The 24,797-nt window shown below is 43.7% G+C and overlaps 1 protein-coding gene across 1 annotated transcript in view; it reads left to right on the top strand.

Annotated features, from left to right (window-relative positions):
- The first annotated feature begins 1,366 nt into the window (after positions 1-1,366).
- LOC145341300 (uncharacterized) overlaps positions 1,367-24,797 on the top strand; it is a 31,321-nt gene continuing 7,890 nt past the window's right edge. Inside the window, exons 1-5 of the mRNA XM_080186221.1 lie at positions 1,367-1,487; positions 4,285-4,386; positions 11,561-12,345; positions 18,206-18,282; positions 21,056-21,163. Coding sequence (XP_080042347.1) covers positions 1,438-1,487; positions 4,285-4,386; positions 11,561-12,345; positions 18,206-18,282; positions 21,056-21,163 — 1,122 coding nt within the window. The 5' untranslated portion in view covers positions 1,367-1,437. The remainder of the gene's footprint in view (positions 1,488-4,284; positions 4,387-11,560; positions 12,346-18,205; positions 18,283-21,055; positions 21,164-24,797) is intronic.

Genomic DNA, 24,797 nt, shown 5'->3' with positions numbered 1-24,797 from the left:
TATAGGGCACTGGTGAGGCTGCAGCTGGAGTACTGTGTGCAGTTTTGGTCGCCGCACTTACGCAAGGATATTTTGGCCTTGGAGGGAGTGCAGAGGAGGTTTACTAGGCTGATTCTGGAGTTGAGGGGGTTGAACTATGAGGAGAGGCTGAATAAACTAGGCTTGTACTCGTTAGAGTTTAGAAGAATGAGGGGAGATCTCATTGAGACGTATAAGATGTTGAATGGGATGGATAGGGTAGAGGTAGAGAGATTCTTCCCGCTTAGAAAGGATAGCAGGACTAGAGGGCACAGCCTCATGATAAGGGAGGGGGGGGGCAGTTTAGAACAGAGTTGAGGAGGAACTTCTTCACTCAAAGGGTGGTGAATCTCTGGAATTCTCTGCCCTTTGAAGTGGTGGAGGCTGCCTCGTTCAATATTTTTAAGACGCGGGTTGATAGGTTTTTGATAGGCAAGGGGATTAAGGGTTATGGGGAGAGGGCGGGAATGTGGAACTGAGACACGACAGATCAGCCATGATCTTAATGGCGGGGCAGGCTCGAAGGGCTAGATGGCCCACTCCTGCTCCTATTTCTTATGTTCTTATTGATATATAACACTGATTGGACAACATTATGGGAACTATGTGCAGTTCTGATCTACACACTACAAGAAGGAGATTGAATATTGGAGAAAGTGTAGAAAAAAATACATCGGTGTTCTAAAAATTAGTGGTTTGAACAGGATGGGGTTTTTGCTCTGGAAAAAAAGCAGACTGAGAGAGAATCTGATAGAATGTTCAGTAAGAGAGACTGAGCAATTAGCTTATCAGAGACAGCAGGGACCGATTGCCTTATAGAGATGGTAGATATTGATGAAGAATGTGGAACTCTACACACAGTGAGTATTGTCAAGGACAGTAGGCACTGAGGGTATCAGAACGAACAATAGGTCCATCTAGCTGCTGGAAATCTGAATTAAGAACCAAAAACAGTGGAAACATTCAGCAAGATGTCATTGAAGTGAAATATTGAGCTGGATTCTCCAGCCTTGTGCATCCCAAGACTGGAAATTCCAGCCCGAGCTCAACAGATCTTTAACTGCTCCGCTGAATTTTCTCTTTGTCCGCTACAATTCCCGCAGCGGGCGATACAGGAGAATTTCAGCCTTTAATTCTATTTCCATAGATTCTGCCTGAGCTGCTGTTATTCTGCTGCATTTTTGTTTTTATTAGAGTGGATGTTATGAGTACTGTGAAGGATAGAAAGCCCTGTATGTTGTATGACTTGTAATAAATTATCTACAGAGCAATAGGCACTGTTTCATTGAATGGATTGTTTATATGGATTTGCAGGACGTAAATGATTGCTTAATCTTTCTAGGTAAATATGAAAGCAGTAACACATCATCTACATCCTCCTCAGAAACTCAAAGTGAACAGCATACTCCGTCTTCACTAATGATAACATTTCCTCAGATAACTGCTCCACAATTACTGCCAACTGTTGGGTATGTTTCTCCATAAGTCATATTGGCCATTAATACTGTAAATATATTGGATAATGTATACAATGCTGGCAAGAACGTATTTATTCCCCATCTTTAATTGCCCTTTAGAAGGTGCTGGCAGGATATTACAGTCCCTGTGTTGTAGATACACCCACAAAGCTGTTAGGGAGGGAGTCCCAGGTATTTGACCCAGTGACAGTGAAGGAATCACAGTCAAGATGAGAGTGGCTTTGAGGGAAGCTTGCTAGTATTGGTGGTCCCATGAATGTGTTGTCCTTCTCCTTCTTAGTGGTAAAGATTATGAATTTGAGAAGATGTGGAAGGAGTCTTGGTGAGTTGCTGCAGTGCATCTTGCAGATGGTACACCCTGCTGCTACTGTGAGTCGATGGTTGAGGGAGTGAATGTATCCTGTAAATGGATTGCCAATCTGATGGGATGCTTTGTTCTGGATGGTTTCAAGCTTCTTGAGTATTGTTGGAGTTTCACCCCTCCAGGGAATAGTCCATCAAATTCCTGGTTAGCATTGAGCAGATTGTGGACAGGCTTTGGGAATCAGGAAGTCAGTTACTCTCCGCAGAATTCCCAGCCCCTGACCTGGTCTAGCAACCACGATATTTATTTGGCTGGTTGTAATGTACTAATTAGGTTGTGGGGTTCCTTGGATGCTGCAGTATACATCTTTTTGACTGGAGCCTGTCCCCCTCCTGTCTCTGGCTTTGGTAGCTCAGAAATAACCTGTAGCTTCTTCCTGCCGCCCATACCAACCGCTGTTCATAGAGATCAAAGAATCCTACAGTGCAGAAGGAGGCCATTCAGCCTATTGAGTCTGCACTGACCACAATCCCACCTAGGTCCTATCCCCATAACCCCATGCATTTATCTAGCTCGTCCCCATGATACTCAGGGGCAATTTAGCATGATCAGTCCACCTATCCCGCACATCTTTGGACTATGGGAGGAAACCGAAGCACCTGGAGGAAACCCACACAGACACAGGGAAAACGTGCAAACTCCACACAGACAGTTATCCGAGGCCGGAATCGAACCCAGGCCCCTGGCGCTGTGAGGCATCAGTGCTAACCACTGTGCCACCGTGCTATTCTTCTCCTTTGCCCCTCTTCCTCCTGTGCCAAATGGATATTGCAAGTCTATTAAATATTAGCAAAGCTGCCCTTGCCCTTTGTTTCCAGGGGTGAGAACTTTGAACCTTGCTGTGTCAGTCCCTTGGCCAGGCCAGGTTTATTGACAGGCAAAATACTGTGGATGCTGGAATCTGAAACAAAAACAGAAAATGACCCTTCATCAGAGCTCTGCCAAAGGATCATCCAGACTCAAAACATTGGCTCTATTCTCTCCCCATAGATGCTGTCAGATCTGCTGAGATCTCCCAGCATTTTCAGTTTTAGTTATTGACAGACAGAATTTGGAATAGTCATGTGACTCCTTTCATTTTTAATTGAAGTTTAAATATACAGCCCAAAACATAGTAATCTTTTAAATCTCATAATTGTAACTGTGGACAAGGAATCCAAAGTTGAAAACTACTTTTGCTATAATCACTCAATGGCACAAGGGCTGTCCATGACATTGATAGGGTTGTGTCTTTGTTTGAGAAGGTTTAGTGACTAGGTAATATAGTAATTGTTGGAGCATGTGTTTTCCTGGATGAAGGCTAATTTGTATTATTTGGGACTAGATCAGAAACTCTAAGGTATATTCTAAAGATAGCGCAGACCCCAATTTTTTTTAAATTTTGGCTTCAGTGCGAGCATAAAGTGTTTCATTCCAGGTGTGGTTCTATTGACTCATTAGGAAGTTTTTATTCAAACAAATTTCATTTAACAACACAGTTAAAATATAACAAAAATAATTAGCATAACTTTTACCAATTTAAATATTTAAACATGACAAGTATAACTCTGGACAACTCTCTCTATAGTTTCAATTTAAGCAATATATAAAACATATAGGCTCACATAGATATGAAGTTTCCAGCCTTTTTAACCCCTTTGGACAGAGATACTGAAAGACACTCATCTTTTGACTCCCATACAACAGCCTCCAGAGAAAGACCTATCATCAAACAGCAGAGCTTCAGAGAAAGAGATCTATTTTCTGGCAAGTCCCACCTCCAATTTCTAGAGAGAGAAAGAGAGACACGGAGAGCTACTTCTCTCTAAAGGTCCAGGCAGCAAGTAACTAGCCCCGAATCACATATTTTTTCCTGTCAATCAACCTACTATAACCCCACTCTGAAAAGCTCTAGGGGAAAATACTAAAATAACCAAACTGCATTAGTCTAGATTAAAACAAACAGTTTTGCAATTAGGATCAATTATGCTTCTGCAGTAACAACTTGGGCTGCTGGTTATAGATAAAGCACTATCAGGTGAATAGAACAGACTGCTTTAAAAAATCCTGTACAGGGAACATGACGCAAAAACATATCCTAAAGGCACAGTATCATCACAGTATCATGAGGATGAAGCCCGTGATTAATTTCATTGATAAGATTTGCTTTCCAATGTGAATGGGTGACACCAAGCAGGGATGAGAATTTTAAAATTGCCAAACCAGGAGCAACATAAGGCAATGAATACAAGTGATAGACAAACAGAAAAGTTAAAGTTCATTTATTTGTCACAAGTAAGGCTTACATTAACACTGCAATGAAGTTACTGTGAAATTGGTGTGAGTTCGCAGATCGCATGTTACTGCTAGAGTCAAACATTAAATTGTAGGTTTGAGATTCCTTGCATATTTTCATTATACTACAAGATATATTTGCTATTCCAGTTCATCCATTGCTTACAATGACATGGACACAGATCACAACAAACAGAGTTTGGAGTTTCTGGAAGTCTCTGTAGATATGAGTGAACATCTGCTGCAAGAAAAGTAGGTGTATTTATCCACAGTATTTTTTTGTTTTAATCATCCATGGAATATAAGCATTACTGGAAAGCTCCAATTTATTACCCACCCCTATTCCAAGCTCAGAGGAACATGCAATCCATGTGGGTTAACAATTGCAGAAACCACTGGATCTATCCAGCAGGCTGGAGATAAGAGTAACGTTTCAGGTCAAAGATTGTTTCTCCAACTGCTACAAAAACAATGTTTAGAAATTCATTTGTGGGATTTGGGTGTTGCTGGTAAGACAAGGTTTATTGCCCATCCCTAAATAAACAACCTGCTAAGCAACAAATAACCAAAATGTCAAAGCAATATAGTGATCATTTAAAAAATGAATAATTAATAAAGTTGGCCACTAGAATGAGTATTACCCAAAAGTAGCAGCTATAATATAAGATGAAAGGTCTGTATGGTTCTGGGAAAGGAAATTTCCAAAAGCTTGTAAAAACTATCGGTTTAAAGAAAAAAAGAGGGGAAACATATTTAAACCAAGATTGAAGGCTGTACAGGTAAGTGTGGTCAGCTGATCCTAACAAGCATGTTTGCTGAAACTGGCCTGTGAAGAAAGCAGTTTGCAGAGACTCTGAGAGAAGCCTCGTGTTGTGTCTGCAATGTTCTGATACAAGCCATGGTTTCCCAGTCATGAATGAGAGAAGTGGAGCCTGTGCAATACTTCTCCTGTTGTAACAGTGGATGTCTGTGGCAGTTTTACTGGAAATTTTACAGAGAAAATCTGGGAGAATTGTTGCTTAAAAGGGGTGTGAGGCCCCGAGTTTAATAAAGCAAATATCATTTGCGAAATGTTTGTAGATGAACAAAGAACAAAGGAAATTACAGCTTAGGAACAGACCCTTTGGCTTTCAACTTGCACTGACCATGTTACCCGACTGAACTAAAGCCCCCTACCCTTCCGGGGCCCATATCCCTCTATTCTTCTACAACCAGAACTCCTGTGAACTGTGTAAATGTAATCCTTAGTGTCGAAGTTTTCTTTTTTATTTTTAAATAAATGTTTAAATTTAATATTTGACATCTCTCAGAGAGGTTTAAATTTGTGGTCCAGATTTCTATACCGATATCTTCTCATAACAAAATACAAATTGCAAATGGTTGTGATAGCTTGTTCAAGTTTCCCTTTGGGATTTGGGCAGCCTGGCAATTACCATTTGCCATTATCGTAACATGAGTATAAGTGAGTGAGCATCCTGGGACAGTGTGTGAACCAGACACAGAACTAACTCCTGTGGCCATCTTTATTAATTACTCATTTTTAAAAATGATCAATATATTGCTTTGACTTTATATACACTCACATTTTCTCTCACACACATACTCACTTTCACACACTCATTCACTCTCTCACACAGTTACTCACAAACACTCACTCATTTTCTCTCACATACATCCATTCTCTCTCACACATATACTCATTCTGTATTATGAAAACTGGCTGAATGGGTTAGATAGTGAGGTATAGTGGTCTGGATTGTATATCAGACAACTCATTGATAGATATATTTCTGGCTCCCATCCTCACAAACTGATCAGCTTATCAAGGTCAGAGAAATCAGTGGAAGATAAGTGTTTTTTAACCATAAACTCAAACCAGCCTCCCATCCATTGACACTATCTGTACTTCTCGTTGCCTTGGGAAAGCAGCCAGCATAATTAAGGATCCGATGTCCCCGGCCAGTCTCTCTTCCACCTTCTTCCATCGGGAAAAGGTTACAAAAGTCTGAGGTCGTGTACCGACCGACTCAAGAACAGCTTCTCTGCTCCGACTTTCGAATGGATCTACCTTGCAATAAGTTGATCTTTCTCTACACCCTAGCTGTGACAGTAACACTACATTCTGCATTTTCTCCTTCTCTATGAACGGTATGCTTTGTCTGTGTGGTGCGCAACAAATTTTACTTTTCACTGTATACTAATACATGTGTCTGACAAATTTACTGGAGTTCTATGAGGATGTGTCTAGGGCAGTGGATAGAGGAGAGCCGGTGGATGTGGTCTTTCTGGATTTTCAGAAGGCGTTTGACAAGGTACCTCACAAGAGGTTATTGCAGAAGGTCAGGGGACATGGAGTTGGGGGTAGGGTGTTAGCGTGGATAGAGGATTGGTTGTCAAATAGGAGGCAGAGAGTGGGGGTCAATGGGTGCTATTCGGATTGGCGGTTGGTGACTAGTGGGGTGCCCCAGGGGTCGGTGCTGGGGCCTCAGCTATTTACCATTTATATAGATGATCTGGAGGAGGGAACCGAGTGCAGGGTGTCGAAATTTGCTGATGACACCAAGATTGGGGGAAAGGCAAATTGTGCGGAGGGTGTGGAGAGTCTGCAGAAGGATCTAGATAGGCTGGGCGAATGGGCCAGGAAATGGCAAATGGAATTTAATGTTGGCAAGTGTGAGGTGGTCCACTTTGGTAGGAAGAATGGTAGGAAGGACTATTACTTACGTGGCGAAAAACTGCAGCAGGCGACGGTGCAGAGGGACCTCGGGGTCCTTGTGCATGAGTCGCAAAAACCCAGCTTGCAGGTGCAGCAGGTGGTCAGGAAGGCGAATGGGATGCTGGCCTTCATAGCGAGGGGGATTGAATATAAAAGTAGGGAGGTCTTGCTGCAGCTGTATAGGGTATTGGTGAGGCCGCAGCTGGAGTACTGTGTGCAGTTTTGGGCGCCGCACCTGCGCAAGGATATTTTGGCCCTGGAGGGAGTGCAGAGGAGGTTTACTAGGCTGATACCGGAGTTGAGGGGATTGAGCTATGAGGAGAGGCTGAATAAACTAGGCTTGTACTCGTTAGAGTTTAGAAGAATGAGGGGAGATCTCATTGAGACGTATAAGATGATGAATGGGATGGATAGGATAGAGGTGGAGAGACTCTTCCCGCTCAAAAAAGACAGTAGGACTAGGGGGCACAGCCTCAAGATAAAGGGGAGGCGGTTTAGAACGGAGTTGAGGAGGAACTTCTTCACTCAAAGGGTGGTGAATCTCTGGAATTCTCTGCCCGTTGAAGTGGTGGAGGCTGCCTCGCTAAATATTTTTAAGAAGCGGGTTGATGGGTTCTTGATAAGAGAGGGGATTAAGGGTTATGGGGAGAGGGCGGGAAAGTGGAACTGAGCCACAACAGATCAGCCATGATCTTATTGAATGGCGGGGCAGGCTCGAAGGGCTAGATGGCCTACTCCTGCTCCTATTTCTTATGTTCTTATGTTCTTATAATAAATCAAATCAAATAAACTTTTGGCACCTTCAAGCTATTACAGACTTGTGTTGGAGGTAAGACTTTGCTATGTATTGCTGAAAGAAGCTCTGAGTTAGCTAGTTTCACTCTACCCATACGCTACCAGACCTCCTGACTATTGCCAGCATTTTTATTTTTGACTGAAAAAAGGGACTTTGGCCAGCGGATTTCTATACCGAAGGGAGATTTGGCTGAGTCTCAGTTTGTAGCGGTGGTGGGACATGAATGGCTGAAGAATTCCGACCATGCACGTGCAACTTTTCGTCTTGCACTGGTTAGGAAAGATACACAGAACACTGATTATAAAGGAAACAACGTTATTTACTACACAAGAAGCGAGTGCTGATTGTTAGCAAGTTGACCCTAATTGGTAGATGTGTTGCCATGGAGAATGCATCAGGGAGCAGTTAACTGCAAAGCTTTTGTTTATATTCGAATCTAAGGTAAACTGGGCACTGAGGGTGACTAAAGTCTCCATTCTAAAGGGCAAGATGTAGCCCATTGTCATGATGGTAGGGAGAAATCCCAAATTCCTTATGGATATCTTGGACTTTTATGTAAGACGTTTTTTTTTAAATGGTCACCCAGGCCAAGATAATTGAGGAGGTTTCAGTGTGGGTGATACAAAATGTGCAACAATGGTATGTAACACCCTTTCTCAGGCAGATATTTCAAAGAAAGAAGCCGTGCAGAAGTGTACTACCATCTCCTGTGGAAATAATAGGAGCTGAGTATCATTTCAGCAAGAAATATATACTGTAAGCTATATCCCAGACTTGCTTTATGGGTTTCCACTTCCCAGAAATACACACGGGGCTGGGATAAAAAGCCAGCTGCAAGATCTGGAGTGTGGGTGAGTCAGAATGTGTGACACCAAGATGAGAACAGATAGCAACAGTCACACCTGCTCTGACAGGTAAAATATAAAACTCTTGCTCTATCTCTGATTGCTGAAGCAAGCCAGTTTAGCAAAGCCACAGCTGAAAAGGAAGCAGGATAACTCTGTTTAGCTAAACTACAGAACCTTGGCATCTCAAAGTCAGCTATTCAACTGCTGAAGTTAGCACACCTGGAATAAAGAATCCTAATCGGACACAGCGTTTCACTATCAACTCCTCACAGACAAGTAAAAGACTGATTCGTATATCTTGCTTAAAAATTATTTTGGACTCACTTTTCATTCCTAATTTGTGAATGTATGCACATTTCTTTCATTATTTTTATTGTATCTAGTATCAAATAAACGTACTCTTTCTCAAGAAAGCCTGGCTAAATTGTCTCCTCATAAAACATGAATATATTGGGACTGGGAATAGGTTTCCACAAGGGAAGGGATCCCTTTTGAAATAGTCTTGTTGCAACCAAGAAAGGGGGTTGAACAAAGTCCGTCCTTCCTCTCCTGGGGGCATGCCAGCTTGACTCTGACATTGGGTGCGTCAACACTGTCTTATAGGATCATGGCTATCACAATCAGATACTGCTCACTGTATATCGCACAAACTCACGAATCAGCCGAAGGCCCTCACTTTCAACTTAGAAAGCACCCAGCCTGCCTCAGATTACCCTAAAGGGCCAGGTGTCTCACAGGTTATAATACCAGGTGAAGCTAACTGTTCCATGCTGCTACTACGCAATAGCAGCACAAGTGATTCTTTACACTAATGGAATGCTGCCATCAAGCCAAGAAGACGTGCTGCCTATCACGCAAATGAATAATATGGTATGAATTTCAGTGCTGGTGCGATGTTGAGTACGTATGTCCCAATGGCATATCATCCCATCAAACTACATGTCCCTTTGATTGTTTGCAACAAGCAAAGAACTGACTGTTCTCCCTGTGCTTGCAAAATTCAAAACAACAGTGTGATTCTGTGATTGGACAGCATTTGCTAAACAATGCTGAATGTGCCAAGAATTATGGTGACATTAATTTAAGGCTATCAGTCAGGCTCGCAGTATGGATCACATATGCTTGTGAAAGGCCCCTGTCCTTTACAGGCAGAAAGAAATATCCACACATTGCATCTTTTTCAACTGAACTAAAGCTTGGAGTCAGCTGTTCCCTTGTTCATTCCCCATCGCATCATCTTGATCAGAGCGGACTTGCCTGGTTTGAATTCAAAGAGAGGCTTGGCAGTTATCTGTTCCCTGGTGCATTCTCAATGGCAACACCTATATCAATCAGAGTCTACTCGCCAACCAATCCCACTTCTCATGCAATATACATTGTTGTTCCCTTTATAGCTGATACTTTTCAAATCTGTCCTGTTGAGTACACAGTGAAAAGCTTTGACACAGTGGGTGGATTTTTGATACTGCATTAGCCTTCAGCGAGCATGGCGATGTGGGCGCAAAGTTCTGTGAGAATCGGGAAACATGATTCTTATTGGCTGGATTGCATTTCCCAATTTCACCTCCCGCCCCGCCTCACTGGTATCACAACAGGGTTCCCGTCCAGGAAGATCGAGAACCTCATTTAAATAATCTTATTAACAGTCCCTCCTAAGGGACTTCCCCTTCTTCCCCTTCCTCCCCCCTCCTCCCCCCCCCCCCCCCCAAATTCCTCCCCCATCCCCCATTTACTGAATGTTCCTCCACACGCTGGCAGCAGCTGTTTAAACACAAGAACTTGGTGTTCTCACCTCTGAAGGAGAGAGCAAATGTGAATGCTGAGATCACCATTACCCTCCAGGGTGTCCATTGTAGAGGGGGCATCAGAGAAGATGTGGGGGACCCAGACAAGTGTCACTTTGTGATGGGGGAGGGAGGGCGATTGTGTCTCCTGCCCCTTCTGGACAACATAGGAGCTTGCTGAGGGCTCCTTTGGTGAAGCATGGCACAGTCTTTCTGGCAGTCATTCCCTTCCCCCCAGATGGACTTGGAACATGTACTGGGGAGTGCTGGAGAGGGGTTTAAATGGTGAGCCCCACTGATTGCAGCCATTGTTTGAAGTGGGGCGAGTGAGTAGGAGGCAGGCTTCCAAGGGCGCAAAATACATGGAAGAAAATGTTGGTTCGAGAGGGTGAATAGATGGAGACCTTTCCTGCTGACAGCTTCGGTGGGATTCTCTCTGGTTTTCCTGATGGGACTGACACTTTGAAAAAAATTGGAAAATTCTCAGCGGTACTCAAGTTCTGCGTTACCAAACCGTTTTTTTGGAATGCTCTGTAATGTCTTAAGTCACAGCTAAGATGATGCATTTGCCAATGATATAAAGTCTAATTGCTGTTAATCGAACAGCAGCTGAGGTCAGAGTTCAGCTGCTGTGGAGAGCTTAAAGCTGCAGCTCTTTCCTTTCAAATATAACTTGGTGAATTGCACAGAATGTACATCACAGAAACAAGCCCAGTTAATCAATGTTGGTGTTTATACTTCATCAAATTTAATCCAAGTATCCTTCTAATTCTCTGTCTGGTATGTGTTTACCTAGCTTTCCCTTAGAGATTTCTACAACTTTGATCACTTCGACTGGTAGCTAGTGTCACTGGGTGAAGTTGCTCCTGAATTGTTTGTTGGATTTATTCACGGTATTTTGTATTTTTAGCTCCTAATTCTGATCTTCCCATAAGGAAAAACATATTTATGTCTATCAGACCCTTTCCTAATCATTCAGAGGCCCTCAGAAGCGAGACTCGCAGAACAGCATTCTCTGCTGGCCTTGGGCGTGATCTTACCAGCTTTTGGTGGACATGCCGGTAAAATTCCAGAGTTACAGACATTATGGATCCTGTGTCTGCATTGTTTCTGTTCTTTATAAGTGTGTCACAGAAAGTTGGGTGATGTTGAAATTGTGCCAGACTTACAGTTATTAAACATTAGTACAATGTATTGTTACACTAAACAGACAATGTTCTCTCTTTATATGTAATTGGCATATGAATTACCAATGTAAATGTAATTTTTGATTTCTAAACAGCTTCATAAATACTAAGCTAAGGGACTGCACAGTGGAAGAAGAAGTCTTGAGCATCGTTAACGATGAAAGAGTATCTGGAGAAGAAGAATCTAACCCTGTTTCACTTGCTTCAGCACAAGACAAGAGCATATGTGACATGAGGACTGGCATCATCTTTGATACATGTCTTATGTCACTGGCCAAGAAAGCATTTACAAAATGTGTGTGTCTCAACTGCAATGGGAAAATAGATTTGGAACTGCATGTGGTGGCGACAGCAATGAAAGTTGTAATCCATTGCCACCGTGGACACAAGTCTGTCTGGTGGTCTCAGCCACTGCTTGATGGAGACCCTGCTGGCAACTTTCTGCTGGTATCAAGCATAGTTTTATCAGGGAATAATTATCGGAAAATTGCACTGATGTTGAAATTCCTGAATATGCTTCCAGTCAGTCATCAATCATTCCTCAAAATTCAGAAGTCGTATGTCCAGCCGTCAGTGACAAACTACTGGAGGAAGATGCAGGAGAGGCACTTTCTGGAACTCACACGTCCCATCGTGGTGTTGGGGGACCAATGGAACAACAGCCAGGTTCTTTCAGAGAAATACCTCACCTGCACAATGATGGACAATTCCACTCACAAGATCCTTGATGTTCAAGTCATCGATGCCAGAGAAGGAACCAGGAAGCTGAGAAATTTGGAAATCTCTGGGTTCCAACGTGCCTTCCAGTGCTTGATGCAGAATAATCTTGATGTTTCTGAGGTAGTTACGGATGCAGATCCCCAGCTCCTGATGATGATGAGTAAGTGTTCATGATTTGCAGATCAAATAAAGAAGGAACAATCCATTCATCTGTTTCAGCTGGCCCAAAAAGCTAAACCTCCCCATCAATGTTACCCCTGAATTTCTCCGGTTTCTCTCATATCTCCTCCATGCTTGCTCACTTTTTGCTCACTTGTCAAAAGAACCACTTTCCACACTCTCTACCTCATTCTCACTAAACTGTCAACCACCCAACTTTCTTCCCCCCATGCTAATTGACATTGTAAATGGCTCTCCTGTCTCAGGTATTCAAGAAGAATAGGAAGCTAGGTAAATCTGGAGGGGTAGCGTTGTCCATCAAGGGTGTTATTGATGCAATCGTTGGAGACAATCTTCTTCCAGGAGGTCAGGATGTACATAAGAAATAAGAACATAAGAAATAGGAGCAGGAGTAGGCCATCCAGCCCTTCGAGCCTGCCCCGCCATTCAATAAGATCATGGCTGATCTGTCGCTGCTCAGTTCCACTTTCCCGCCCTCTCCCCATAACCCTTAATCCCCTCTCCTATCAAAAACCCATCAACCCGCGTCTTAAAAATATTTAGCGAGGCAGCCTCCACCACTTCAACGGGCAGAGAATTCCCGAGATTCACCACCCTTTGAGTGAAGAAGTTCCCCCTCAACTCTGTTCTAAACCGCCCCCCTTTTATCTTGAGGCTGTGCCCCCTAGTCCTATTGTCTTTTTTGAGCGGGAAGAGTCTTTCCACCTCTATCCTATCCATCCCATTCATCATCTTATACGTCTCAATGAGATCTCCTCTCATTCTTCTAAACTCTAACGAGTACAAGCCCAGTACAAACCCTCCGTGAAGACAGAAACAAAAAAGTTATTCAATACCTTGGCCATATCCCCATCCCCTACCACTAGGTCCCCTTTCTCATCCTCTAAAGGACCAACATTCACCCTAGCCAGCCTCTTCCTTTTTATATATTTATAAAAACTCTTGCTATCCTTTTTTATATTAAGCGCTAGCCCAGCTTCTACAGGCACTTAGGGACCCAGTGACTGATTAGGGACAGTCAGCATGGTTTTGTGAGTGGAAAATCATGTCTCACAAATTTGATTGAGTTTTTTGAGGGGGGTAGCCAAGAAGGCAGACGAGGGTTGGATAGTTGATGTTGTTTACATGGACTTTAGCAAGGCCTTTGACAAGGTACTGAATATAAGGTTTTGCATAAAGTTAAATCTCATGGCCTCCAGGATGAGATATCTAAATGGATACAAAATTGGCTTGATGACAGGAGTCAGATGGTTGTAGAGGATTGTTTTTCAAACTGGAGGCCTGTGACCAGCGGTGTGTCTCAGGGATCAGTGCTGAGTCCACTGTTATTTGTCATTTACATCAATGATTTGGATGCGAATATAAGGGACATGGTTAGCAAGTTTGCAGATGACACCAAGATTGGTGGCATAGTGGACAGTGAAGAAAGTTATCTCCAATTGCAATGTGATCTTGATCAATTGGGCCAGTGGGCTGACGAATGGCAGATGGAGTTTAATTTAGACAAATGCGAGGTGATACATTTTGGTAGATTGAACCAGGGCAGGACTTACTCAGTTAATGGTAAGGTGTTGGGGAGAGTTACAGAACAAAGAGATCTAGGGGTACATGTTCATAGCTCCTTGAAAGTGGAGTCACAGGTGGACAGAGTGGTGAAGAAGGCATTTGGCATGCTTGGTTTCATTGGTCAAAACATTGAATACAGGAGTTGGAACATCTTTTTGAAGTTGTATAAGACATTGGTAAGGCCACACTTAGAATACTGTGTGCAATTCTGGTCACCCTATTATAGAAAGGATATTATTAACTAGAAAGAGTGCAGAAAAGATTTACTAGGTGCTACCGGGACTTGATGGATTGAGTTGTAAGAAAAGGTTGGATAGATTAGGACTTTTTTCTCTGGAGCATAGGGGGCTGAAGAATGATCTTATATCGGTCTATAAAATAATGAGGGGCACAGATCAGCTAGATAGTCAATATCTTTTCCCAAAGGTAGGGGAGTCTAAAAGTAGAGGGCAGAGGTTTAAGGTGAGAGGGGAGAGATACAAAAGTGTCCAGAGGGGCAATTTTTTCACACGGAGGATGGGAAAGCTGTTCTTGAGTTGGTTGGTGTGTGATGAGATGCATCTAAGGATATTGAGGGAGGTGAGTGGAAATTACAGAGGCACTGGTGATATTCTTCCAGTCTTCCTTAGACGTGGCTGATGCCAGTGGACTGGAGAATTGTGAATGCTATACCCTTGTTCAAGGTGGAATGCAAGGATAATGATAGCAATTAGAGATTAATCAGTTTGATTTGGTGGTAGGAAAACTTCTGGAAACCGTGGCTCTGGGCAAAATCAACAGTCACTTAGACAAGGAAAATTAAGAAAATTGTACATGAAAATCATGTTTAACTGATTTGCTAGAGTTTTTTGAGGAGGTAACAGGAGATTTATAACAGCAATGCTTACTGATGTGGTAGATATGGATTTTCAAAAAGTATTTGATACAGAACATGCAACAGACTTGTGAACAAAATTCTAGCTCATGAAATGAGGGAGAAAGTAAACGTGTGAATATGAAATTGGTGAGTGACAGGAAATGGAGTAATTAATGATAAATAGCTGTTTCTCAGATTGGAGAAGTTTGTAATGGGGCCAGTGCTGGAAGCCTTGTTCTTCCTGATGTAGATTAATGACCCAGACTGTGGCATGCAGGGCATTATTTCAAAACTGGCAGATGATACAAAGATTGGAAGCATTGTCAACTGCGATAAGCAACCTCTTGAACTTCAAATGGAGGTAAAGTTTATTTATTTATTAGTCACGAGTAAGGCTCACGTTAACACTGCAATGAAGTTACTGTGAAATTCCCCTAATCGCCACACTCCAGCGTCTGTTTGGTATAGATAAATTGATGGATTGGGCAGACAAGTGGCAGATGCAGTTCAATGCAGAGAAGTGTAAGGTGATTGATTTTGGCAGGAGGAATATGGAGAGACTGTGTAAACTAACAGGAGAAACTCTAAAGGAGGTGCAGGAACAAAGGGACCTCGGTATAAACGTACACAAGTGATATGTTAAGAGAGCAGTTAATAAAGCATAAAGTATTCCTGCTTTTATTAATGGGGCATTGAGTACATGAGTAAGGAGGTTACATTGAACTTGTATAAGACACTTGTTGGGCCTCATCTGGAGTTCTGTGTCCAGTTCTGGGTGTAGAGATGCTGCCATTGGACTGGGGTAAACACAGTAAGAAGTGGGTGCCATATCTAAGGAAGGATGTGAAGACATTGGAGAGAGCTCAAAGGAAATTCACAAGAATGATTCCAGAGTTGAGAACTCCAGCTATGAGCTTTGATTGGAGAGGTTCGATCTGTTTTCCTTGGAGAAGAGAAGGCTGAGAGGAGACTTGATAGATTTATCTTGAGGGATATGGACAGGGATAAACTGTTTCATCTCAAAAGTACATCAGGAAATGGAAGGCACAAGTTCTAAATAATTGGCAAAATGAGTAGAAATGATCTGAGGGAAGATGTCTCCAGAGGGTGGTTGGAGTCTGAAATGACCTTCCTGATTGGATTTGATTGAGTACTCAAAAAGGACTGGGATTGTTATCTGAAAAGAAAGACTGTACAAGGTTATGGGGATATGACAGGGGAGTGGGTCCAGGTAGTATGCTTCTTCAGTAATCCAGTGCAGATCGATGGGCTAAATAGTCTCCTGTACTGTAAAGCCTCTGTGATTCAATTTAGCCATGATTCCAATGACTATCTGTTTTTCACCTGATCTACAGTTCATGTGGGGGTGTCAGATTGGGACAGGATTTGGCTTATACTGCCTCTGGTCAAATAGCCTGTTAGTGCTTCGTGTCAAGGCTCAAGTTTGATGATTGGAAACCATTAGACTATAAGACATAGGAGCAGAATTAGGCCACTCGGCCCATCGAGTCTGCTCCGCCATTCAATCATAGAACATTACAGCGCAGTACAGGCCCTTTGGCCCTCGATGTTGCGCCGACCAGTGGAACCAATCTAATGACCCTCCAACCTAAACTATTCCAATGTTATCCATATGCCTATCCACTGACCATTTGAACGCCCTTAAAGTTGGCGAGTCCACAACTGCTGCAGGCAGGGCATTCCACGACCTTACTACACTCTGAGTAAAGAACCTACCTCTGACATCTGTCCTATAATTACCACCCCTTAATTTAAAGCTATGTCCCCTCGTGTTAGCCATCACCATCCGAGGTAAAAGGCTCTCACTGTCCACCCTATCCAATCCTCTGATCATCTTGTATGCCTCAATTAGGTCACCTCGTAACCTTCTTCTCTCTAATGAAAATAACCTCAAGTCCCTCAGCCTTTCCTCATAAGACCTTCCCACCATACCAGGCAACATCCTGGTAAACCTCCTCAGCACCCTTTCCAATGCCTCCACATCTTTCTTATAATATGGCGACCAGAACTGTACGCAATACTCCAAGTGCGGCCACACCAGAGTTTTGCACAGTTGTAACATGACCTCACGGCTCCGAAATTCAATCCCTCTACCAATAAAAGCTAACACACCGTACGCCTTCTTAACAACCTTATCAACCTGGGTGCCAACTTTCAGGGAGCTATGCACATGTACCCCGAGATCTTTCTGCTCATCAACACTACTAAGAGTCCTTCCATTAGCCATATATTCTGCACTCCTGTTGTTCTTACCAAAGTGAATAACCTCACACTTTTCCGTATTAAACTCCATCTCATGGCTGATATTTTTCTCATACCCGTTCTCTTGCCTTTTCCTCATAATCCCTGATCCCCTTATTAATCAAGAACCTATCTATCTCTTTCTTAAAGACACTCAATGACCTGGCCCTCCACAGCTTTCTGCAGCAAAGAGTTCCACAGATTCACCACTTTCTGGCTGAAGAAATTCCTCCTCATCTCTGTTTTAAAGGATCATCCCTTTAGCCTGAGGCTGTGCCCTCTGGTTCTAGACTTTCCTACTAGTGGAAACATCTTCTCCATGTCCGGTCTATCCAGGCCTCACAGTATCCTGTAAGTTTCAATAAGATCTTCCTTCATCCTTCCAACGAGTACAGTCTCAAAGTCCTCAATCGTTCCTCCGGGAAACGCAGTAAGTTACTGAAGGATGATCCCAGTGAAGAGTATCCAGTGAAGCTACTGAAGGGGCAGTTGGCGGGGGGGGTGGTGTTTGGCATGGGGTGCAGTGATGGTGGGGGAAAGGTGAGGGGAAGTTAGTGTGGGAGGCAGGGTGAGGGGAAGTTTGTGGGGGGGACAGGGTGAAGGGAAGTTTGTGGGGGAGGCAGGGCGAGGGGAAGTTTGTGGGGGGAAGTTAGTGAGGAGCAGGATCAGGGGAAGTTAGTGAGAGGGGCATAGGTGCGGAGGGGGGGGGGAAGGGTGAGGGGAAGTTAGTGAGAGGGGCATAGCTGCGGGGGGGGGGCAGGGTGAGGGGAAGTTAGTGGGGGACAAGGTGAGGGAAAGTTAGGGGGTCTGGCTGAGGGGAAGTTAGTGGGGGGCATAGCTGCGGAGGAGGGGGGCAGAGTGAGGGGAAGTTAGTGGGAGGGGCATAGGTGCAAAGGAGGGGGCAGGGTGAGGGGAAGTTAGTGGGGCTCTGTTGAGCTGAAGGTTCTCATCTCTCTTGCTCAAATGCTACTCATCTTCCAGTGCTTTGCTCAAGAAACCTTTCTTCAGCACAGTAACTTGTATTTATAGAAGCATTTTACTGGATTCTTATCAAACAAAACACACAGCAAACCTCATCATGAGACATTACAGATGTTCAAAAACTTGGGAGGTTTTTATGTATTTATAGTTTATGTCATTATTTATTTATATTTAGAGTCAAAATATCCAAGCATCCTTCACCAGTTGGATCTCTGGCACGGGGTTAAAGCTGTCCACGAGAAGTTAAATCAGGTAATCTGAAGTCAATCAATTTTCATTACTTTTGTTACGCAAGAAGTTAGCAACAAGTTTCTCAATCCTGTTCCTCCAGACTGTTAGATGATGGTTTATCTGTTTCTTAACTCCCTTTGCTCCACATTCTGTCAACTTCCTGAGACTCATGAAAATTATAATTGCCTCCTGGTATACACGGTATTTCGAGAGCTGCAGTCTTCTCTTATTCTTTGGTTGAAAGAAGTGCTTCCTGGCATCACCCCGAATGGCCTATTTTTAAGATTCAGCCCTTGTTCTACATTTGCCTGCCAGAGGAAATAATTTTTTCCACATTTACCCTATCACATTCCTGTAACATGTTAAACCCCTGGATCAGCTCACCCCCTCAATCTTCTAAACACGAGGGCCAATGCCATCTGCCCTGGTATCATGATTGTGTGCCATGGCACGATGGCATGATCAGAAAAATAATCTAAATGAAATCTGTATCCCTTGCACATTCTCTTGTTTAAATTCTGCTTTTGAAACTAAAAGGGCAAATTGTTGGACTGATAAATTGACCTCAGCTCTTCTCATACTGGTTGTTCTGGAAAATTCTGAGTAATTCCAATGGACAAAGGCATTAAAATGACAGAAGCCAGGACCAGCTATGACTCACACTTCAGAAAAGGCAGCCTCCTCGTTATCTCTAAAGAGGTAGTCATGTCCCTTGTGACTGCTGAGATCAAATGCCAAAGAGGTTGTACAAAGACTATCTTACATTTCTTGGGCCAGGCTTTGGCCAATGGAAATGATCAGCCTTGTCAACATATGGCTGGTGGTAATTGCAGACTGCCCAAATCCCACAGGGATCACAACAATTTGCAATTTGTATTTCAGTATGAGAAGGTATCTGTACTGAAGGCAGGCACACAAATTTCAAACTACTTTTGGAGATTTCAAACATTAAATAGGAAGGTAAATGGAATGTTGGCTTATATTTCAATGGGAATGGAGTATAAAAATAGAGAAGTCTTGCTAAAACTGGTTAGACCACACCTGGAGTACCAGGGACAATTTTGGTTCCCATATCTAAGGAAAGAAATACTGGCATTGGAGGCAGTCCAGAGAAGGTTCACTAAATTGATCCCAGGTGTGGAAAGGTTTTCTTATGAGGAGAGGTTGAGTAGGTTGGGCCTGTGTTGATTGGAGTTTAGAAGAATGAGAGGCAACTTTATTGAGATATGTTGGATTCTCAGGGGGCCTGACAGGGTAGATGTTGTGAAGTTATTTTTCCTTGTGGAAAAGTCTTGGAGAGCATAACCTCACAGTAAAGTGACACCTGTTTAAGATGGAAGTGAGGAGGAATTTCTTCTCTCAGAAGGTAGTGAATGTGTGGAATTCTCTCTCACAGAGGGCTATAGAAGCTGGATCATTAAATATGTTCAAGGCTGTGATGGACAAATTTTTAATTAGTAAGGGAATCAAGGGTTATGAGGATAAGGCGGGAAAGTGGAGTTGAGGGTTATCATATCAGATCAGTCATCATCTCATTGAATGGCAGAACAGACTTGATGGGCTGAATGGCCTACTTCTGCTATTTGTTATGGTCTTTTATAAGACTACATCTACAAGATGCACTGCAGGATCTCACCAAGATTCCTTAGACAGCAACTTCCAAGTCCCCGACCACTACCATCTAGAAGGACAAGGGTAGCAGATACCTGGGAACACCCCCATCTGCAAGTTCCTCTCCAAGCCACTCACCATCCTGACTTGGAATTCCCCACTGTGGGTGTATCTACAAGTCAGGAGCTGCAGTGCTTCAAGGAGGCAGTTCACTGCCACCTTCTGAAGGGCAATTAGGGATGGACAATAAATACTGGGTCAGCCAGCGATGCCCATATCATTGCAAATGATTCTTAAAATCCCCATTCCCTGAGCGGACAGATCTTTCATGTTATTCTTATGACTACTATTTTTAGGTGAAAAATCTTTATACATTTATAAGCTCTGCTAATTGTACATTTTCCTTTTCAAATACAGTAGTTAAACTTCAAATTATTTCTTTATATTTCCATTCACACTGCTCCCGGTTCCCACATTCACACTGCTCCCGGTTCCCACCTTCACACTGCTCCCAGTTCCCACATTCACACTGCTCCCGGTTCCCACATTCACACTGCTCCCGGTTCCCACCTTCACACTGCTCCCGGTTCCCACATTCACACTGCTCCCGGTTCCCACATTCACACTGCTCCCGGTTCCCACATTCACACTGCTCCCGGTTCCCACATTCACACTGCGCATCTCCACCCTGAAAATATTGCTTTCACGTCGAACCCTGTTTTGATGTTTTAACCTTGCAGTCTGCCTTCAGTCAAATTAAATTTGTCACACCCATATACACAATCCTGTCTCACTGTATACCACAGTGATATTGGAAAATGTTGAAAAATACAATATTTTGTCACGGTTTTAAAGGACCTTGAAACCTCTATAAAACTTGTTGATGGATGAAACATTAACTATCTAAAGAATCCAGAGCAGAAGTGTACATCCATTGTCTAAACACTGTGAAAGCCCACCCCCCACCCCACCCCCCCTGCCCCGCTCCACCCCACCCCCCACCACTTTGATTAGTCAATCACTCCATGTATCAGGTGACAGCCAGGACGATGGAAGGTGAATTCAAAGTATCTTGGTCTTTTCTAGTCCAGAGGTCCATACATTCCAATATATACGAAGCACCAGAGAGCTTGTCTGCCACTCCTTTGTGTATTCTTACAGTGTTTCTTATCTCATTTTCCAGGCAGTGAGTTCCAGTGACAGCAAAGACCTACAACCTTGGATTAATGACATCTTAAAACACTTCATGTTTTGCTGCCAGCATAGTAATGGTGATGTAAACACCTTAATGGTGAGTGTCACCCATGTCTGGGCTGAAGAAAATACTAGGACAACATACAGTAAAATCCAGGCCTGGATTGTCGCAGAGTCGGGGAGACTCTGCGCACCTTCAATAATGGCGGACAGGACCTGGATGCAGAGATTCTGCTCCCTTTCCAATATATTGTATTTTTGTTGGGTCAGGGGGGTGGTGGTGGTGGCGAGGCAGGGTGAAAATTACAAATGAGGGAAACCAGAACTTTGAAGGGCCATTTGAACTCAGTGCAGAGTTCAGGCTGACTCCCTTTTGGCTGTTACAAGAGCCCACTGTTTGATTTGATTTGATTTATTATTGTCACATGTATTAACAAAGAGTGAAAAGTATTGTTTATTGCATGCTATACAGACAAAGCATACCATTCATAGTGAAGGAAATGAGAGCGTGCAGAATGTAGTGTTACAGTCTTAGCTAGGGTGCAGAGAAAGATCAACTTAATGCAAGGTAGGTCCATTCAGACGTCTGACAGCAGCAGGGAAGAAGCTGTTCTTGAGTAGGTTGGTACGTGACCTTAGACTTTGTATCTTTTTCCCGACGGAAGAAGGTGGAAGAGAAAATGTCCGGGGTGCATGGGGCCCTTAATTATGCTGGCTGCTTTGCCACGGCAGCAGGAAGTGTAGACAGAGTCAATGGATGGGAGGCTGGTTTGCGTGATGGATTGGGCTACATTCACGACCCTTTTGTAGTTCCTTGCGGTCTTGGGCAGAGCAGGAGCCCATACCAAGCTGTGATATAATCAGAAAGAATGCTTTCTATGGGGCATCTGTAAAAGTTGGTGAGAGTCGTAGCTGACATGCTGGATTTCCTTCGTCTTCTAAGAAAATAAAGGCATTGGTGGGCTTTCTTAACTATAGTGTCAGCATGGAGGGACCAGGACAGGTTGTTGGTGATCTGGACATCCAAAACCTTGAAGCTCTTGACTCTTTCTACTTCATCCTGATTGATGTAGACACGGGCATATTCTACTCTACGCTTCCTGAAGTCGATGACAATCTCCTTTGTTTTGTTGACGTTGTGGGAGTGATTATTGTTGCCGCACCAGTTCACCAGATTCTCTATCTCATTCCTATACTCTGTCTCCTCATTGTTTGAGATCCGACCCACCACGATGGTGTCGTCAGCAAACTTGAAAATCGAGTTGAAGAGGAACTTGGCTGCAGTCATAGGTGTATAGGAGTATAGTAGGGGGCTGAGAACACAGCCTCATGGAGCACTGGCATTGAGCATGAACCTGGAAGAAGAGGTATTGTGCTTTACCTTACTGATTGTGGTCTATGGGTTAAGAAGTTCAGGATCCAGTCACAGAGGGAAATGCCGAGGCCCAGGCCTCGTGTTTGCATGTACTCCATTGTAGGCACGGTTTGATGGAGTAAATACAAATACCCCTGAATGATGACAAAGTATTTTTTAATGGTCATGGTCTGAAGTTAATTAAATCCCCAGTCCTTTAAAGTTGAAAAACAGGCTGCAGGTGTCAGAGTTAAAAAGAAACTGTATGGTTTTATTAACGGGAAGATGGTGTAGCATCTGTTCTCACAGTTTCAGTAGTTGTTTGTTGACCTATTCAAAGGATTCTTTATGAATACTTGGCTGATTTTCAGAAGCTGTAACTATCTCAGCAGGGGAGTGGGTGGGGATCTGCACTCAAAGTTTGATTAACAGATTAAAGGACATATTGAAAGGTTAGCTGCCTTTGAAGTGGAGTATCATTGGAAGTTTTGTTTTTATAAAAGCTTTTAATGGGTTCCTATTTGCGATTGAGAAAGTGGTGGCGAGCTGCTTTCTTGAACCACTGCAATTCATGTGATGCAGGTATACCTACAGTGCTGTTGGAAAGGCAATTCCAAGAATTTAACCCAGTGAAGCCACGATAATGTATTTCCAAGTCATGTTGGCAAGCTCTTTGGAGGGAAACTTGAAAGTGCTGGTGTTCCCATGTGCCTGCTGCTCTTGTCCTTCTGGTTTGTAGAGGTCTCAGGTTTGGAAAGCACTGTCGAAGGAGCCATAGCGAGTTATCTGAACTCCCTGCCTTACTCTCATATTCCTTGATTCTCTTGGTGTTCAAAAATCTGAATCTTGACAGTACTCAGACAATCTGAGAATCCACAGCTCCCTGGACAAAAAATTCCAAAGATTTATGATAATATTATTACTTGCTTTGACAGCACGGTTGGTGCAGGATTGGAGGGCTGTCGGACCTGTTCCTGTGCTGTCATTTTCTTTGTTCTTTGTGCTTTGACTATGCCTGGATCTGCAAGGAATAAGCTGGGCACCCACTGTATATTCAATTGTGGAAAATACACTTGAACATAAGAACATAAGAACATAAGAAATAGGAGCAGGAGTAGGCCATCTAGCCCTTCGAGCCTGCCCCGCCATTCAATAAGATCATGGCTGATCTGTTGTGGCTCAGTTCCACTTTCCCGCCCTCTCCCCATAACCCTTAATCCCCTCTCTTATCAAGAACCCATCAACCCGCTTCTTAAAAATATTTAGCGAGGCAGCCTCCACCACTTCAACGGGCAGAGAATTCCAGAGATTCACCACCCTTTGAGTGAAGAAGTTCCTCCTCAACTCCGTTCTAAACCGCCTCCCCTTTATCTTGAGGCTGTGCCCCCTAGTCCTACTGTCTTTTTTTGAGCGGGAAGAGTCTCTCCACCTCTATCCTATCCATCCCATTCATCATCTTATACGTCTCAATGAGATCTCCCCTCATTCTTCTAAACTCTAACGAGTACAAGCCTAGTTTATTCAGCCTCTCCTCATAGCTCAATCCCCTCAACTCCGGTATCAGCCTAGTAAACCTCCTCTGCACTCCCTCCAGGGCCAAAATATCCTTGCGCAGGTGCGGCGCCCAAAACTGCACACAGTACTCCAGCTGCGGCCTCACCAATGCCCTATACAGCTGCAGCAAGACCTCCCTACTTTTATATTCAATCCCCCTCGCTATGAAGGCCAGCATCCCATTCGCCTTCCTGACCACCTGCTGCACCTGCAAGCTGGGTTTTTGCGACTCATGCACAAGGACCCCGAGGTCCCTCTGCACCGTCGCCTGCTGCAGTTTTTCGCCACGTAAGTAATAGTCCTTCCTACCATTCTTCCTACCAAAGTGGACCACCTCACACTTGCCAACATTAAATTCCATTTGCCATTTCCTGGCCCATTCGCCCAGCCTATCTAGATCCTTCTGCAGACTCTCCACACCCTCCGCACAATTTGCCTTTCCCCCAATCTTGGTGTCATCAGCAAATTTCGACACCCTGCACTCGGTTCCCTCCTCCAGATCATCTATATAAATGGTAAATAGCTGAGGCCCCAGCACCGACCCCTGGGGCACCCCACTAGTCACCAACCGCCAATCCGAATAGCACCCATTGACCCCCACTCTCTGCCTCCTATTTGACAACCAATCCTCTATCCACGCTAACACCCTACCCCCAACTCCATGTCCCCTGACCTTCTGCAATAACCTCTTGTGAGGTACCTTGTCAAACGCCTTCTGAAAATCCAGAAAGACCACATCCACCGGCTCTCCTCTATCCACTGCCCTAGACACATCCTCATAGAACTCCAGTAAATTTGTCAGACACGACTTCCCTTTAATGAA

Source organism: Carcharhinus amblyrhynchos, chromosome 3 (genome assembly GCF_965287045.1).
Source record: "Carcharhinus amblyrhynchos chromosome 3, sCarAmb.v2.hapA, whole genome shotgun sequence".
Classification (NCBI taxonomy): Eukaryota; Metazoa; Chordata; class Chondrichthyes; order Carcharhiniformes; family Carcharhinidae; genus Carcharhinus; species Carcharhinus amblyrhynchos.
The sequence above is the reverse complement of the archived record's forward strand: the minus strand, read 5'-3'. Positions and strand labels throughout refer to the sequence as shown.